At 38.3% G+C, this 16,540-nt stretch overlaps 1 protein-coding gene across 1 annotated transcript in view; it reads right to left on the bottom strand.

Annotated features, from left to right (window-relative positions):
- Positions 1 to 45: 45 nt before the first annotated feature.
- The window catches only part of MDN1 (midasin AAA ATPase 1), a 92,827-nt gene continuing 76,332 nt past the window's right edge, over positions 46 to 16,540 (bottom strand). The window contains exons 80-102 of the mRNA XM_039727789.1: positions 15,863 to 16,089; positions 15,369 to 15,515; positions 14,972 to 15,144; positions 14,444 to 14,605; positions 14,178 to 14,315; positions 13,773 to 13,914; positions 13,373 to 13,545; positions 13,005 to 13,148; positions 12,210 to 12,342; positions 12,096 to 12,121; positions 11,227 to 11,388; positions 10,759 to 10,860; positions 10,407 to 10,608; positions 9,764 to 9,934; positions 8,134 to 8,291; positions 6,616 to 6,705; positions 6,099 to 6,214; positions 5,298 to 5,472; positions 4,610 to 4,683; positions 4,401 to 4,515; positions 3,698 to 3,761; positions 2,361 to 2,503; positions 46 to 1,007 (exon numbers count right to left, since the gene is read on the bottom strand). Coding sequence (XP_039583723.1) covers positions 819 to 1,007; positions 2,361 to 2,503; positions 3,698 to 3,761; positions 4,401 to 4,515; positions 4,610 to 4,683; positions 5,298 to 5,472; positions 6,099 to 6,214; positions 6,616 to 6,705; positions 8,134 to 8,291; positions 9,764 to 9,934; positions 10,407 to 10,608; positions 10,759 to 10,860; positions 11,227 to 11,388; positions 12,096 to 12,121; positions 12,210 to 12,342; positions 13,005 to 13,148; positions 13,373 to 13,545; positions 13,773 to 13,914; positions 14,178 to 14,315; positions 14,444 to 14,605; positions 14,972 to 15,144; positions 15,369 to 15,515; positions 15,863 to 16,089 — 3,226 coding nt within the window. The 3' untranslated portion in view covers positions 46 to 818. The remainder of the gene's footprint in view (positions 1,008 to 2,360; positions 2,504 to 3,697; positions 3,762 to 4,400; positions 4,516 to 4,609; positions 4,684 to 5,297; positions 5,473 to 6,098; positions 6,215 to 6,615; positions 6,706 to 8,133; positions 8,292 to 9,763; positions 9,935 to 10,406; positions 10,609 to 10,758; positions 10,861 to 11,226; positions 11,389 to 12,095; positions 12,122 to 12,209; positions 12,343 to 13,004; positions 13,149 to 13,372; positions 13,546 to 13,772; positions 13,915 to 14,177; positions 14,316 to 14,443; positions 14,606 to 14,971; positions 15,145 to 15,368; positions 15,516 to 15,862; positions 16,090 to 16,540) is intronic.

Genomic DNA, 16,540 nt, shown 5'->3' with positions numbered 1-16,540 from the left:
CGCTCGGGCTGCCCCAGCTCTCATCGATTCCAGGCGCAGACGTCGTAATTACAAAGAGTGGTACCTCTCTTTATTAGTACAGACGATACAAGATGCATAGCCTTCGCAATGAAAAATCACGGCCGTGCTCCGAGACACCGGATTTATGAAACATCCCCAACGCCTGCCTCGGACAGGGGCAAACTTCACAGTGTAAAGTGGAAAGGCAGGGGTCAGCACATGGCGTGGTTCAGAGAACTCCCTGCTGCTATCGTCAGGCAAAAGTCAGCAATAATTAAAAAGGATGTGTTAAAACCGCAGAATAGTTTCAAGTATTCAAGCACTTTTTTTTTTTTTGGTTGATTAAAACCATCTGCCTCCCTGCTCCCCACTCCTTCCTTCCCAGAGGCACCTCCACACGAGTGATGCTAAAAAGGCTTTATTTGCAAGACATCTCAACTTCTAATGCAGAAAAGCCTTCCCAGGAACAAGACTGGTTTTACTTACGGCAGGGAGGGAGCAGCAGGAATAATATTACCTCTGTTAATATTACAGTTTTTTTAAAAGGTAATAAATTATTACAAGAGAATTTAAGACGAGTTTTACGTTTCTTGTGGGAATAGCAGGAGGCAGTCTCACCATTGCATAATTGTCCTGTGAGCCAGGTGGGAGGATGCGCCCAAACCATTCTGTTCTTACACAGTCTCTGCCCCAGGGCAGCTCCCGCAGGATAATTAATCCCAGATAGGAAGAGCTTTGTGACCCGTCCCATGAAATGCAGCTTCTTGTATTTCAGCAGTTCAGCAGCAGCAGTCGGGTCCTGACCTTGTCCACAAGGTCTAAAGAGTGTCGGAGGCAGTCACCAGCTCAAACCACTGTCTGAGGGCATCGCTCAGAGTTTCTGGGAGCGCGTTCACATCCCGAAGGATCATGTAGAATGGGAATGGGAATTCTTCCATGTAAGACCTGATTTCCGGCATTTCTCCAGGTGCTTTGAATATAGGTACTTTAATGTCCAAAATAGAATCCTGTAAAAAAAGTGCTGATGTTACTACTAAAGGACACACATATTCTATGATCACTGATAGAATTTACCCTATTTTCTAAGTACTTATAATTCTCCCCCTTAGATTACAAGTTAATAAAATACTTTTAAGATTAAAAGCTCTAAGTGTTCAATGGTAAATCAGATCAGAAGCTGAACATAAATCAGTTAAATTCTTTTGCCCTTTTAGATAAAAGTGTACTAATCCATGAATTACAGGCTAGAAGGGACTAAGCTTAAGCTTCTGGAATACCAAATTCTGTAAATAAATTCTGGCTTTTCTTAGCATTTTATGAGTTGAGTTTACTGTTGGCACTTTAGCTTTATTAATCTGATGCCTTCCTAAGAGAGTCTGTAAGCTCTTTAGTGCTGAGTTCAACTCATATTTGTGTAGTGCTCTAACAGAAGATTCTTTAGCAACTTCATATATTTCAACAAATACTACAAAGACAAGAATCAGATTAAACTCCAGCTGTGCTTCTTGTAAAGTAACTTCTTAGTTGCTCAGTGTAGCAGCTCAGAAATTAATATAGGTTACAGAAAACACCCTTTTTTCCTCAGGAAAAAAAGCTTATGAAAGACACCCAGAATTTTCACTTGATACTACAGCCAGGTTTCATCAGAACCTTTCAGCTGTTTGTCAGCAGAACTGTTAGTGTTTCAACACTAAATATAGCAGATGAGTTTTGCATGCAAAAATAAAGATACAGGAAGAAAACATGAACCACAAAATTAGTCTTTACCACATAATTCTTTGTCAGGCTTGTGTGCTTACTTACTGCACTACAAAGCCTTCCTGAAAAACACCCAAGTATTTCAGCTTCCCATCCAAGGATAGCTGAAGTTTTCTTCCCCTATTACCAGATGCAGGGCTCAGCTCTCCCAACTGAGGCACTAAATAACTCTCACATACTCCCTTCTGTCTGATGTTTAATCTCATACTGGCTCCAGCTGTCATGTCAATTGGGGACTGCTGTCAGAAATTATCAAGCTGAATCAGAGCTGAGATGGAACAAAGCATCTCTCAAACTCCAAATCTGTCAACCTGCCAGCTGCTTCCCTGGTGGCCAAGAGCTACAAGCATTCCATTTGAAGATGGGAGCTCTTAGCCTTTCTGTGGCATGGAAGCTGAGATTTTTTTTTTTAAAATACAAAAGATAAAAAGCACAGCAGGAAGAAATGGTAGATCTGACAGACATGGAAAACTGCACTTGGTTTCAATATCTCTGACCTCTACAAAAGATAAGGCAGCTGTATGGCACTATAAAAGACAAGAAAAAGATTTGTATCGGTTTCTCATTCACTGCAGTTGAATACTTCTCCCTTGTTCACTTACCCGGGAATTAGGGTTGTCCAACACTACGAAAATAACAAAGATATTGGCACTGCGAGCTGCTTGAACTGCTGCTGTCACCCGTTCCTTGCCCTCCAAGAAAAGGCCTCTTCCATCAGATACAATCAAAAGCAGCTGCGCTGTTTCTGAGCACAAAGAACATTTAAAATTCCAGTAAGTTCAGAGTAAAACGTTTAAAAGGCAAAAATCCCTAATGTGCTGTTTGGCCTGTGGGTATAATGGAAAAAGGAGTATTCCTAAGGAAATTAACTCTTAATCTAATAGAATTCTGTCAAGTCAGTCCAATGAGTCTGAAGTAAACCTCCTGAAACATCAGACATAGCACCCATGCTGGATTCCTCAGCACCAACCATTTCTGGAGACATGTTACTTGACCCAAGTTGCCCCTAGATTCAGATACATCCCTCTAGAGGTACATTCTAAGTTATGTATTTAATTATACTTAAAAGCACAGTAATTACAGTCAGGAATGCAAGCTCTGATTGTTACAGGGGGATGCAGAACACACTTCTGCAGACAGGCCCCAAATGTGACAAGGCTGTGTCCTTTTACAGAAAGAGGTGATGGATCCACAGCCTTTTCTCTTGCCAGCTCCCTAATCCTAAGGAGCTGATTGCTGCTGCATCCCCACCTAGTTTAACAGAACTGGATGCTGCTCCCCCTCAGAATATTGTGACACTCTGGCCACCCTGTGGCAAAGCAGCTGTGGATTATAAATCCCAGACTGTCCAGTTCTTGGAGTATTTCAACAACAAGAACTTATTAAAAATACAGCTGCCACAATGACAAGCTTTTAACTATCACAGAGCAATCTTTTAGACTAACTATGGGGCAGACATGAGGCAAGCGCTCTTCCAGCTAGTCCTTGAAATTCAAGCAGCTTGTAACCTAAAGTTGCAGGACAGTGAAAGGCAGGTAGGAGGCAGATTCCCTCCTCAGAGCAGTGTGCTTCTGGATACCTAGAGAACTCAAGCTTACAAGCAGGAGCAGAAGTGTCTAGAGAGTCAGGGTCCTTAGGAAGCTGGACAGTGCTCCAAGCTGGCACTGTCTGTGCCTTAACACACTCTGCAATCAGGAGGTAAAGGGTGAGGCGTGCCTTTTTAAGAAGCACTACACAAAACTTTAGTGAATTCTTGACAAATATAGGTGTTGCCTGGGTTTTGAGCTAAATTTCAACCAAACATTGCTTTTGACAAAGCACAACCCAAAGCCCTAATGCAAGTGATGTTTCAGTCCTAGGAGTCTTCCTGGCAGGATCCTACTTCAGTAGTGAGCATTCCGCAGCCATGGCAACAAGCACAGTAACACAAAAAACTCACCCGGATTAATATTTTGAGACAACTGCTGTGCTGCAGCAAACATATTTGCTGATGATTCTAGAAACTGCAGAGGAAATAAGAAAATCAAGTTATCTCATAATAAAAATAATAAACTTAAAACTGAAAACATTTCTAAAGAACACCTTTCTCTATTTTAAATGCTAAGACAGTCTGACCACCTAACACCGATACAGTTCTTAGCATTTTCCTGTATTAACTACTGCTTTAAATTTATTAAGTACTTTTGAACTAAAGAATCTTCAGAGCTTTCAAACAGAATTATTTTTTTCCCCAATACTAGCAAAGCCATCAACACAGTGCACTGCTAATGAGATTAATGGCATAATTGAAAATATACATCATATTTCTAGGTTGAACTTCTTTGGCTTCAGTTTGAAACAGAAGTATCTAGTCTCATAATCCCCATTAAAATTAAGAACATCAAATGTACCCAAAATACTTTTTAAGACTCAAAACAGAGAAAAGTGAATGCCCAAAAGAGGTATACATCAGAACTAAATGTGAGAAAACACTGTTCCTGTTACAAAATTATGACCATTTCATTTCTTTGTTATCTAAACTGCTATCAGACTCTCAAATACAAAAAACTAGTGTTACGAAGTGATCATGAAACCATGAAGCTGCTGATATCTTGTCTGGAGAAAATTGGTAAACCAGTTGCCCTAGAGGCATTCTTGTGTACCTGGGCTATTTTTGTTTTCTTCTGCTGAAACTTGCAGAGACGCAATATCCGTGTCCCTGACTGGTCACTGAACTGCTCGTGGAACGGGTGCAGCAGCTGAACAGTCTCTCCAAAGCTTCAGAAAAAGAGAGAAAATTACAACAATGAAACTGGTATTTACATTCTGCTCTGAAGTACTGAAGAAAAGTCAGGATTTCAAATAAACTCACCTACACACAGCAATTTGTCCCACTTCTAGAAGAGTCAGAGCATTTCCAATAACTGCCAGGGATTCATATGCAAGCTATTAAAGAAGAAAGTTGCATCAAAAATACTACAGTAAGTGTTTTACTCAAAGCCCAGTATTAAATATGAAGAATTTTACTGAAATTATTTTTCATCATCCAGAAAGATAACTGAAGAGATTGCCTATCATATGGTAAGACAGTCAGTGCAATAAAGATACACTATTTCTGCTTGAGGGCTTCAGCTGATTGATTTAGAGACACCACTTGAGGTAAGCTAATGAAATAAATAAGTAACTGTTCAGAAGGAAACACACCATTTTAATTAATAAAAACCCCACAAGTGGGCTATGATGAGTGGATATTTAGTGCTCCAATGAACTGCCAGATAAGGAAGTTTCAGCCTTTTGTAGGCCACAAAAAGTAGTTTTACTGTGGATATGTACACCTCTAACAAACTTAAGAGCTCATCCTTCCAGCTAGTTGTCACTGATCTTACGTTAATAATTCTCTTAGGCATGAAGTGACAAGAGTTCAGGCACATGGACTGGAAAAATAGGTGCTCTGGAATTATCAGACTTTCCAGCAGCCACCAGCCCTGTATGAAACAAGTCAGCAACTACACATCAATGACAGGTGGTTTCTCCATACTCCTCCCAAAGTTTTATTTTACCTGCTTAGAGTGATTGTCAATCATACTAGAGGAATCATCAATAGCCAGGCAAATCTGGTACTGTCGTTTACTGGGCTTGGTCCTTCGCAGCCAGATCTTGTCCTTTCGGAACTGGCTGGCAATGTAGGGGATCACTTTGCGCATGTTCAGCCTCTTCCCAGTCCTGTAGTCTCCTCTGAAAGTTGAGGAAAGAGACATAGTGACAGGGGCTATCAGCAAATATCTCATTCTGGAAATCCATGGCCTATGCAGCATATACACCAAATATTTTTTTAAAAAATACAACAAATCTAATATTACTAGTTTTAATACTGAGATTTCAATATAGATAAAAATATCCTCCACATTTTTGATGTAATATGGATATTCAGTGGTTTTGAAAGAAGTTTATATCTAGGTACCTAAAATGATAGGCAGACCTTGAATTTACAATCTACCAGTATGAAACAAGTCTATATTTCTTTAAAAAATAATCATTTAATGTTATAAGCAACGTAAAACATTTTGACATTTAACATAATCTTTGATTTAACGTCAAATGGTGAAGTTCATTAATCATCTGTTGCACAGGAGAAAAAAAAAAGTAGGAGGCAATATCCTCAGGACGGGTGCCAACTACTGTATCATGTTTGCATTTAATAAAATAACCTAATGTTACTGTACAAGGAAATTGAAGGCATTTGCAAACAGGAGTAATTACTGTAATGCAAAAATGACATAAAGCTGCAATTTTACAGAGGTTAAAGCTCCCCAAACCCACAAGTTTAAAGAAATCAGAAGCCTCAGAAAGACCCAACATACTTCAGCTTGGCGGCCTGAGTGGGTTCCAGGATGAGTCGCAGCTGTTCACAAAGCTGCTGTGATAGAGGAGCTGTCAGTACTAAATACTTCTGCCACAGCTGTGCTGCTTCCTTCTCCTACATGACACAAAGAAATTAAAGTGAATTATGAAAAAACAAAACAAGATGGGGAGCCCTGTCTGAAGAAAGAAACCAAACCTCAGTGCACAAAGGGGAAGGCAGTAACCAGCTAAAACTGAGGGTGCCTCACATGACAATCTGCATTTATGTTCAAAACAAGATCTGAAACAGCATCCTGCTTCTTAAAAGTAGTATGTTTATAATAATGTAGTAGAATAATGTAGTATATTTTTCAAAGTAAGGTAAACGTAACAACAAAATAGTATCTATATCATGTGATTTTGATAATTTAAAATTCCAGCCTACTTGGAGTCCTCAATGTTTGAGCAGTAAAAGAAGATGACATTATGCAATGAAGGATTCTTATGACAGTTTTATATTCAAATGAGGTCACGAACCTCCTCTGGAGTTCCAGGCTGTTGTGTCTGCCAAGCTTCCAATTGCCTTTCAAGTTCCTTTCTTAGCTCTTCAGGATCTCTAATGATGTGCTAGAAGTGGAGTTATGAATTTTATGAGACAGAAAAATCATTTTACACATCTGGTGATCCCCAAAGTATAGCAAACAATAAAGAAAATAAAATGCATTGCATTCTTATAAACAAAAAAATACCCGAATACCTAAAAGAAGATTCTAAATCTCCATGTTTTTAATAGCTTCTATGTACATGAAGGATAAATACTTCCCCACAAATATCTCCATATGTGATTTAATCAATATAGAAACAAAGCTAGGAACATCTGTGATAATGACAATGAATACAATAACATATAGAATTTCAATATAAATCAGTGAAATGATCTTGACAAACACCATATTTATTGACAGTATAATGGAGACCAAACTACTGAACTCTACACCTAACTAGTATCCTTGAAAACATAGTATACTTCAATTAGTTATATTTTTATACAAGCTTCATTCCAACCACTTGAAGATTGAATGACATCATCCTCATCACCTGGCACCAAATATTTGATAAGCCATTCTGTTAAAGGACACCCAAGGTTTGTAACACTTTTACTCTCACTGTGCTTTCAGTGATAGCCTCTGTCCCTGACTTACAAACCCCCAGTTTGGCCAAACATGCTTTGCATAACCTGCAGGCTTACAGACTAAGGAAAATAAGCCCATGACTCCAGAGTCAATAGTCCCAGTAACTTCTCATTCCTCAAGAAGCAGCAGCTGTCCCACTGGTCACCTGCTGCATATTTAAGGAAGGGAGAAAGAACAGACATGGAGGGGATTTCTCTCTTCTTCCTTCTGCTGAAAGGTGAGAAGCTGCACTTTCCCCCCAACTGCCTCTCTCCCTTCCCCTTTAAATGGTGCTGCAAGAGCTCCCTCTCCTGTTCCACATTTTGTGGGCCAGTTGGAAAAAACCTACAAAGCTCAAAGCCACAACTATTCTGACAACAGGAGAACACTTGCATTCAGCAGCCTTTTTCCAAAAAACTGCAACACTTGGCATTAAGATAGAAATACCCAGTGCAGCTGGCACACAATCCTTTCTGTGTTATGCATAGAAACAGTAAAAAAGCACCCTGCAAGTATGTACTTAGGACACAATACTGTAAGAATGAAGACACTGAAAATATTTTTATTTATGAACTGATTATCCACCACCAACTGCTTCTGTGCCATAGGTCTTTATAAAATGTGCTTTTGCACAGATGTTTGCACTGGAAAACCGTGTTACAGGAAACTCTACGATTTCTAGGCCATGTATTTTTTTTTAATTGAGACATTAATAAAAGCTCAAAAAGGTTCTACAATACGTAAAATCAGCTGTTATAAAGAAGTACCATATTAATGTATAATGACTAAATTGGCTGGAAAAAAGTAATTCTGAACACAGGTCAAGTAAACCCCCATCTCTTTCTCCTGCTGTAGCTGAAAGAAAACAAACTGGGTATCCTACCTGGGGAATGTCCATCAGAAACTGGTGGGCTGTGTGTATGGTCGAGTCCCTGCTTCTCTCTGGCTTCTCTTCAGCCACCTGTAGTAGTTTTTCTGGTGCAGAGTCATTGACATCCTCCGAGTCAAAAGTCTGGAGCTCTGGCTCCACGTCACCTGGTCCTGCAACCACAAAACTAATTACTGACTTCATGGGTCACACATAATACAAGAGGCAATATGTATCTTGACTCTTTCACAGAGCACCTCATTTGCTTTGTACTGCAGCAGACATTTTCTTTTAAAAGAAGTGCCAAATTTTAAGACATTTAATTCTAGGAATGGGATGAACATATCTTGCAGCTCACTGGAACAGAAAACCATGCATTTCCTAGTCAAATTGTTTTTCTGTCTTGTAAACTTCTTGCCAAACAAAGTAATAGTTAACAGATATTTAACACCTGACAGTTCGACTGGTGAAGTACATTTACTGACTCTCATAGCATCCATAACAGAATGATAGGAGGTATAAAGTCATGAGAAGTCAGAAAATCATCATGAAAAAATGACAATCTTTGCTTATCTTTTACTCTGATTTTTTAACAGGACAGTTTTCTAGAAATCAAAATTCAATTTACAAATAAAGGAATGGACTAGAGAGTTTGTTTTATTACTGTTTCTACTCTACTATGCTATTTAACAACTAATTTCTTAAGAGTTATTCTAAAGGAGAAAAAGAGTAACATTGTAGGACATCTTTCAAAGACTAGTTTTTCAGAACATACAGTTAGAGAATCATGTGGAAAAACAAGTAGACTGATTACATGCACACCTGTACCATAAATAAAGAGTCTAGCAAGAGATCTAAGTGATTAAAGCTCAAGGGAGTGGGAGGCAAGAATGTAAGCTTGTAAAACTTGTCTCTCCTCTCCAGCCATGCTTTGTGCTGTTCAAGAAGAAAACATTTCAAAATTCCAAGTTATGGTGTCATTTACTTAGATTCATCAAAATTACAATTTCTATTGCAATTGGCAAGAGATCCTTCTACCTAGTTTATTTTTTCTTTGGAAGGAGGTGGGGGGGATGTGTGGCTGACATGTCAGACCTATCTTGTCTACCAACTAATTCTGTTAGCTGCTCAGTTTTGTTCCCACTTCAGAAAGAAGGTAGTGAGAGTTTGGTGCTACCTCATGAGATGTTGTTTAGACCAGCTCCTCTACTTCTTGCTGGGTTTTTTTGGGTTTTTTTTTTGTTTGTTTGTTTTTTCCCCCCAGAAGTTAAGCATAAAGCAGTCAAGTTATGTGGTGCTGATGGTGGTGACACTGGAATGCCTTGTTAAATGCCAATTAATTAAGTGAATTGGCACTGTGTTGAACAGCAGGGAATTGTTTGCTTTTTATTTCTTCAAAGTGGTGGATAAAGATTAGAGACCATTAACTTGAAAGAAAGCAGCAAACCCCTCTGTCACTAAATCAGTTTAGCAAAGGCTAATGCTGGTTACTGGGCAGAAGTAAGAGTACTGCTGCAGAGGAATCAATTTAGAGCAGGCATTTAGCCTTATGAAACACATCCACTACATGCAAATCTAAGTACCTACAGATACATCTAAAGATCCATATCAGCATGCATTTAGAATGCTTTACAAGTTAATATACCAGAAGGTTTAGTGGCAGTAGACTTCTTTTTTTCTGGCTTCAGCTCTTCAGTGTCTACTGCTTTGAGATCCTCATCCTGCATTTCTGTTTCCATTGCTGCATCTTCGAAGTCTCCTTCTTCCTTTTCTTCAGGAGGCATAATAGGCTTCTCTTGCTCCTTGCTAGCTACATCTGCACAAAGACAATACTTGTGAAGAGCAAAGTGGAAGAAGTAGTCAAGTTAAAAAAAAAAAAAAAGTGGCATTCTGGGGCAATTGTGTATCACTTTCAGTGAACTTACAAGAGATCTGAGGCTCAAACCCCTGATTTATCTTTCACTCTGCCGTGTCATGTCAGTAAGCTACTGCCTTTATTAGCTGAAGTACGATTTGAAGAGAATAGATTGTAAAAATATTAAGATAAAATCCATTTTTTAAAAGTCAAAATCAGTTATTTTCAGAAGTGTTATTGTTAATTTGAGTCTGACTGCCAAAGAGTAGCATTTATTGTAGTGAAATGGTGTGGGGCACCTTTAACCAAAGCAATGATTGTTAAACATAACTTTAAAAAGCAAACAGGGAAAACTACAGCAAATACCAGGATTTGCTGTTTCAGGATTTGATTCTGCAATGGCAACTCTTTACCCCCGGAAATACCACTGTACCATATGTCTGTGCATCATAGTGTTCAGAGCCTTGTTTAATATGTTCAAATGCATCAGCCTCCTCCACGTTTTGTTTAGGCTGCGTTGCATCCTGCTTTGTTTCACTGCTGGATTCCATGGTTCTCAGGCGCTTGTGGACGCGCTCATTGTGATCTCCCATCGAGCGCTCGTTGTCTGCCTGGCCAGGTTTCCTCTTGAAACTCTGAAAAGGACCAAATTACCAACATGAACTTCAAGAGAGGTGTAACCCACAACTAATGAGAACTGTGCTCTGACAAGGAGAAACTGAGTCCTGCCTATTTGCTGGTTAATATTAAGACATTTAAACAAAAATTGAAAAGAATAAATGAACCTGTGTATTTTTTATGCTTTGTTTCTGAGAAGCCATCCGGGCCATGCGTGTGGATTCGTGGCCTTCTGACTGATTTGCACTTGAAGCTCCAGTTCCACTTTCCTGAAAGAAAAAAAAAATAAATTTCTAGTGCAACCAAAATAGAAACTACTGTAAACAAACTCCAGATGTTAAACTGCAATGCATTCCTACATTCTGTTCTGAATGACCAATGGCTCACAACTGGAAGTATAATTCTTATGGAGAGCAGACTTCTACAGTCCAAAAATTACCCTAAACTTACCTTTATAGCAGTGAAAATACAGGGTGTCTACATAGTCTTTAAGGTTTTTTTCAGTGAATTTATTACTGGTATAAACTAAGGTCTTATAGACCGTTCTTAAAAACTATGGCAGCAATTCCGATTTCAACTTGAAAACATATTCAGAAATTTAGCATTTATAACTCTCACACTTCCACATAATTTACCTCTTTAGACTGGTCTCTTTCTGAAGCCTCTCCAGCCAGCTCAACAGCACTGTCACTCTGCAGATTTTCTTGCCCAGTCTGCCCTTGTGTTTCATGCTCCTTTCTTTCTTCAGCCTCAGGGATCTCTTCATCCATCTCTGAATTATCTTTGTCCTCCTCTTCCTGAAATAACATCAAATTATTTTAACATTCTAAAAAACATTGAGAACTGTGTGTTATTGAAAGGCACTTAAAGACAAATACAATTAAAAGACACAGTCAGGATGGCTTAACAAAGGGAAAGGCCTGTTTCACTGGATACCCCTTCTGTGACGAGGTCACCAGCCTAGCAGATGAAGGGAAGGCAGTGGATGTTGTTTTTCTGGATTTTTAAAAAAAAAAAATCAGAAGGGTATATAAAACTTTCAGTGAAGTACAGACACAGTGAATATTACAGGTATATGGAATAAAACTGCCCAATCTATCAAAAACCCATCAATTTCTCAGTTCTATACAGAGAATCTGAATTTTCTATAGCCACGTAATTCCTTTAAGTCACAGATGATTTCTAGCTAGCAGTACAACAGAATGAATTCCCAGTAATTTCCTTTAACCTAATATTCCTGAGAGCAAATTGACTTTTAGGAGTACAAATACTTGAAGGCATAACAGAAATATAACGAAACTACAAAACCAACTGGACAATTAAACAAGGAGATTCCAGCCTAAGTCAGGCTTTACCACTTGGGTAACATGAGAAAGCATTCTCCACAGTGTGCATGAAAGGGAAGTAAAGGCAAGTGTTGTCATGCTGACTTCTTGTCTGGCCTGCATTTGGTATGTTGGTATTTGGATGCACAAATGAATTTGCAGCTTCTTGGTGGTTATACTGAATCCACCACCATCTCTCTCCTTTCTACAGACAAAAATGGTTTATGATCCGATTGTCCCCCCAGCTTCCATGTGGCTTTCATCTAGGAATCTGTAGAGATTTTCAGCTGTACCTTCATCCTCCTCATCATCACTCTTCTCATTACTCTCCAGATTCAAATTATCAGGAAGGTCCAAAGGTTCAACTTCAGGCTCCTTTTCTTGCTGGCCATGATAAGGATCTACTTCATTCTCATCATACTCACGCTGTCAGCAAAAGAATGGGGGAAAAAAATAACAGGTATGGACTAAGTGGGAGGATAGGCAAAGACAGGAAACAAGATACTACTGTATTCTCTACAAGAAAGAAATACTGGATACAATATTACATTTTGATCAGTTAAAAGTGGATTTCCAGTGGTACACATAATCATGCATTCACCAAATGCATTTACATAAATTGGTGGTACTTACAACCAGCATGTTTTGTGTTCAAAGGCCAATTTTCCTAGCTGAAACATTCTAAACAGAATATGTACTCTTGGAGATGCTAAGGTGTTTCTGTTGCTACACAACATACTAAGGTGTATGTATCTTGCATACTAAGGTGTTTCTGTTGCTACACAACAGAATTAAGAGTTTTGAAGCTTTGTCCACCAAAACATCAATTCAATGTAAAGCCTGTTTTGGCAGCTATTGCAAGTTCAAGGTTTGGCAAAAAAAAAAAAAAATTCTTTCTTGAATACGAATCAGAAAATTAATGTGTATTATAATGCATACAGTATGGTTTACTTTTAATTCTGAAATGAACTTTTTTCCAGGGCGCTTCACTATTATAAAAAGCAGTTCAAATTCTCAGAAACACATGGTATGAGCAACTGAGTGTGGTTTAATAGCAAAATATTATATGTAGTCAAAATAATTTTTACCTCATCAATTTGTTCATGGATTTTCTCTTTATTTCCACTGTCCTCTTCCTGTTGCTCTTTTTCGTCATTCTTGGGAGGCTGTTTTTTATTATCTTTGTTTCCTGTCCCCAGATTGTCATCTTTTGCAACAAGCTCTGAATCCTCCTATTAATAAATCCAAAAGAAACTGAATTACTTTACCCACTTTTCAAAGTCTCAGTGACATCATCTCCTAATAAAAAAAGGACAACACTCAACAGAACTTATTCCCTGAAATTATCCCCTTCTAAGGCAAAGAGCTAAGAGAGGCAATTCCCATTCTAGGTCACATTAAGTTAGCAGAGTTCAATTCCTTTGGTACTTTTTTCTCCCATCCCGTTCCTTATTACCTCATCCATTCCTGGTCCAGTTTCTTCTGTTTTACTACCAGCATCATCTTCATCATCATCATCTTCATCATCCCCCCAGAGCCTTTCATCTAGTTTATCATCAGTTTCAGCATTATCAAGATTGCCCATCTGCTTATCCAGTTCCTCTTCTTCATCTGAATTTTCCTCATCTTCTGTGTACAGTTCAGAATGTGTTTCAGTACAGGAGAGAAAGTGCATGTTTTTATTAACTTTAGAAGCAAATAAGCAATCATACTTTGAACCTTAATTTTATCACCCCATTCAGTTAATTGATATATGCTGAAAAAGACACACATGCACATGTTACAGGAAAGCATCAACCATTACTGGACTGATCTATAACTTTTCTTATAAGTTAGCCATAGTGGAAGAATCAAACCTTTTTTCTCCAATTCTCCATCATGCATCTTTCCTTCAAAGTCTTCAGACATTTCAATTGCATTGTCTTCTCCTTCAATGTCTGGTTTAGAATCTTGATCCTCTTTCTCCTTCTCTTCCCCTTTTCGAAAACTGTCTTCTATCTAAATCATTGGTAAAGCTCAAAATTACAAGGGATCTTGCCTATATATTAAAAGTTTCATAAGCATATTAAAACACACACAAACATATTGTGATATTAAAAGGATTACAACAAGATTTATAAGCTGATAAAGATAAAAGCCAACACAAACAGGAGACTGAAGATAACTTTGTGTTTCTTTCCACCTAAGACATCCACATAAGGGATCTCAAAGAGCTTTTTCAGTTTCACTTCAATTAAACAAGATCAATCCCAAACACTTGCCTGATCTTCACTTTCTATTTTGTCGCTCACATCCTTCTTGCCTTCCCCTTCTCCAATACCACCATCCTCATAGTCATGGAACTCTGTTGCTCCCTCTCCTGCTTCATCTTCAAGTAACTCTTTTGGCAGACAAAATCCCTGCAAAGGAGAACAGAAACTTAAAATCTTCTTCAGTAGCAAGTACATTTTTCAGCTTACTTTCTACTCAAGACTTTTACACATTAACTATGCTTGCCATAAAGCCACTGTTATCTCTAATAACTTACCTTCAGAGCAAGCTCTGTAAAAATGCTGGTTAGAACAGAAAGCAGTTTTCCAGTACTCCTGTGAGATGCTAGTGAAATGGTGAGGTAGAACAGGATGAGGTCTGAATATTTGCAGAGCATGGGCTTTAGACGTATCAGCAAATAGCAGGACTGGTTGAAGAACTACAGTTAAAACAAAAACCAGCTGTCAGTCATTACTTGTACTTACTGACATGCACCTCAGAGAGGCTCATGACAGTGACTGAAAACAGATGCTCAAAGCAGAAATATCAGTAGGTGAGTTTAAGTACAATTTCTAACATTTCTGGAGCTTTTGCTAGATTTTTCACCAAAGCTTGGTCTTCTTACTACAGGAACATCTGGCTTTTGCACTACAGAAGACCACTTTTATTTGTCCCCCGTTTCTCACATACTTCTAGTTCTAAGGCACTGGGCAAGAAGAAGCAATGCACTTTTACCCACCAAAGTAGTTACAACTCCAAATCTCTCAAGACCCTAAGCCAAAACAGTAATGAAAAAAAATTTTACCTTATGTTTATATGAAGTGCTGTCTTCCCTGTAAGATTTCAGGATTTCCAGGAGTTCTGAAACACCTAAAATTGCCTTCTGCACATGTAAAGCCTCCAAATCAGCAGACAGATCTTCATCCAAAAGTTTAGTTATATGTCCAGCTTTAATCACATCAAGTAAGGCTGCATCCTCTTTGTTTGAAACACATTAAAAATTGGAGATCAAGTCAGACATTCTAAAAATGTTATAGCGATCAATCTAGAAATATCCACCCTATCTGTTTAAATACACAATTTCTATTAAAATAGCAATTTCCATGGGTATTAGTACCGCTGACTGACACTATCTAAGAAATTTTAAGGTATGCATAGTTTAAACTCTTCTACTCCCCACTCAAGTATATTGACAAACTTACCATTTTCCTCTGAAGAATTCTCTTCCTCTTTCCCACCTTCCTGTTTTCTCTCTACCAAACACTGAACAGCATACAGAACAGCACGGATAACAGTTTCCACTTTTGTTGAGAATTGCTCCACAAACTCTTCATCCGACTGCTCATTTCCTTTTGAACCATAACACAGGCAGTTTTACATGCTTGTAAACATCAGATTACAGGTTCCTATGTTTTCTTTATGCAAGGACAATGACAGCACCATGCAACTTTTACCACACAGTTCTATCAAAATCTCCTTGCTAATCCTGACCTACAACTACGGTGAAGGATCCATCAGTAACAGAAATGGTAAAAAAAATTATACTGCACAAATAGTCTGGACTAAATTTTGCAAGTTTTCATTTCAGAAGTTTTTGAATATCAGAAGGAACACAGGGCCGCCTTCAGCAATAACCAAGCTAATAAATTCTTGTGTCTTTACCAACATTACAAATCAGGAGAAAAATTATCCTCACCAGTGTAATTTGACACAGAAGCAAGGAGCTGTGTTCTCCAGGCTGTGAAGTGTGAAGATGTGTTATTAACTTCCTCTTGTATATACTTTAGGCTCTTGATTAGGGCCATCTGATTTGCAGCTTCCATGTCTTCCCCATTTGGAAGAAACAGGGACTCTAAGCTTTGTAACTCAGCTGAGACTTCCAGCAAACAACTCACAGCTGATGTGCAAACTTCAAAGTCTCTCCTGCAACAGAAATACCACAATACTGAAAGAAGAACCAACAGTCCAACTTAAGATGAAACTTCTTCTTGGTCATGGATAAAGGAGAGGCAGCATATCTCCATTCTGAATTTATTAAATAAAAGATGTGACAGAAAGCTTATAGTCACAGTGTTTGAAGCAGAGAGAAAATTGGAAGATTGTTATTAAATAGGCTGCAAATGTATTTTAAAATGAAAATTTCTTCATTTAATTTATATTTGAAATTCACCTCATTAGCTAAGGAGCTATGGGGATAAAATCCTGAGAGACAAAAGACAAAGTGGGAAGCTGAGACAGAAATTTTTTATACTTGTCAAGGGAGTGGGAGAAGACATACATTTCTTAAAAGAGTCAGACACTGCATTTTGCAAAAAAAATGAACAGAAAAATGTTTGAAGAGCATCTGAACTCACTGTTTAATTCATGCATAGGT

This window comes from Passer montanus, unplaced genomic scaffold, assembly GCF_014805655.1.
Source record: "Passer montanus isolate IOZ18808 unplaced genomic scaffold, ASM1480565v1 scaffold11, whole genome shotgun sequence".
In the NCBI taxonomy this organism is placed as follows: Eukaryota; Metazoa; Chordata; class Aves; order Passeriformes; family Passeridae; genus Passer; species Passer montanus.
Note: the sequence above shows the minus strand (reverse complement) of the source record. Positions and strands in the feature narration are given on the sequence as shown.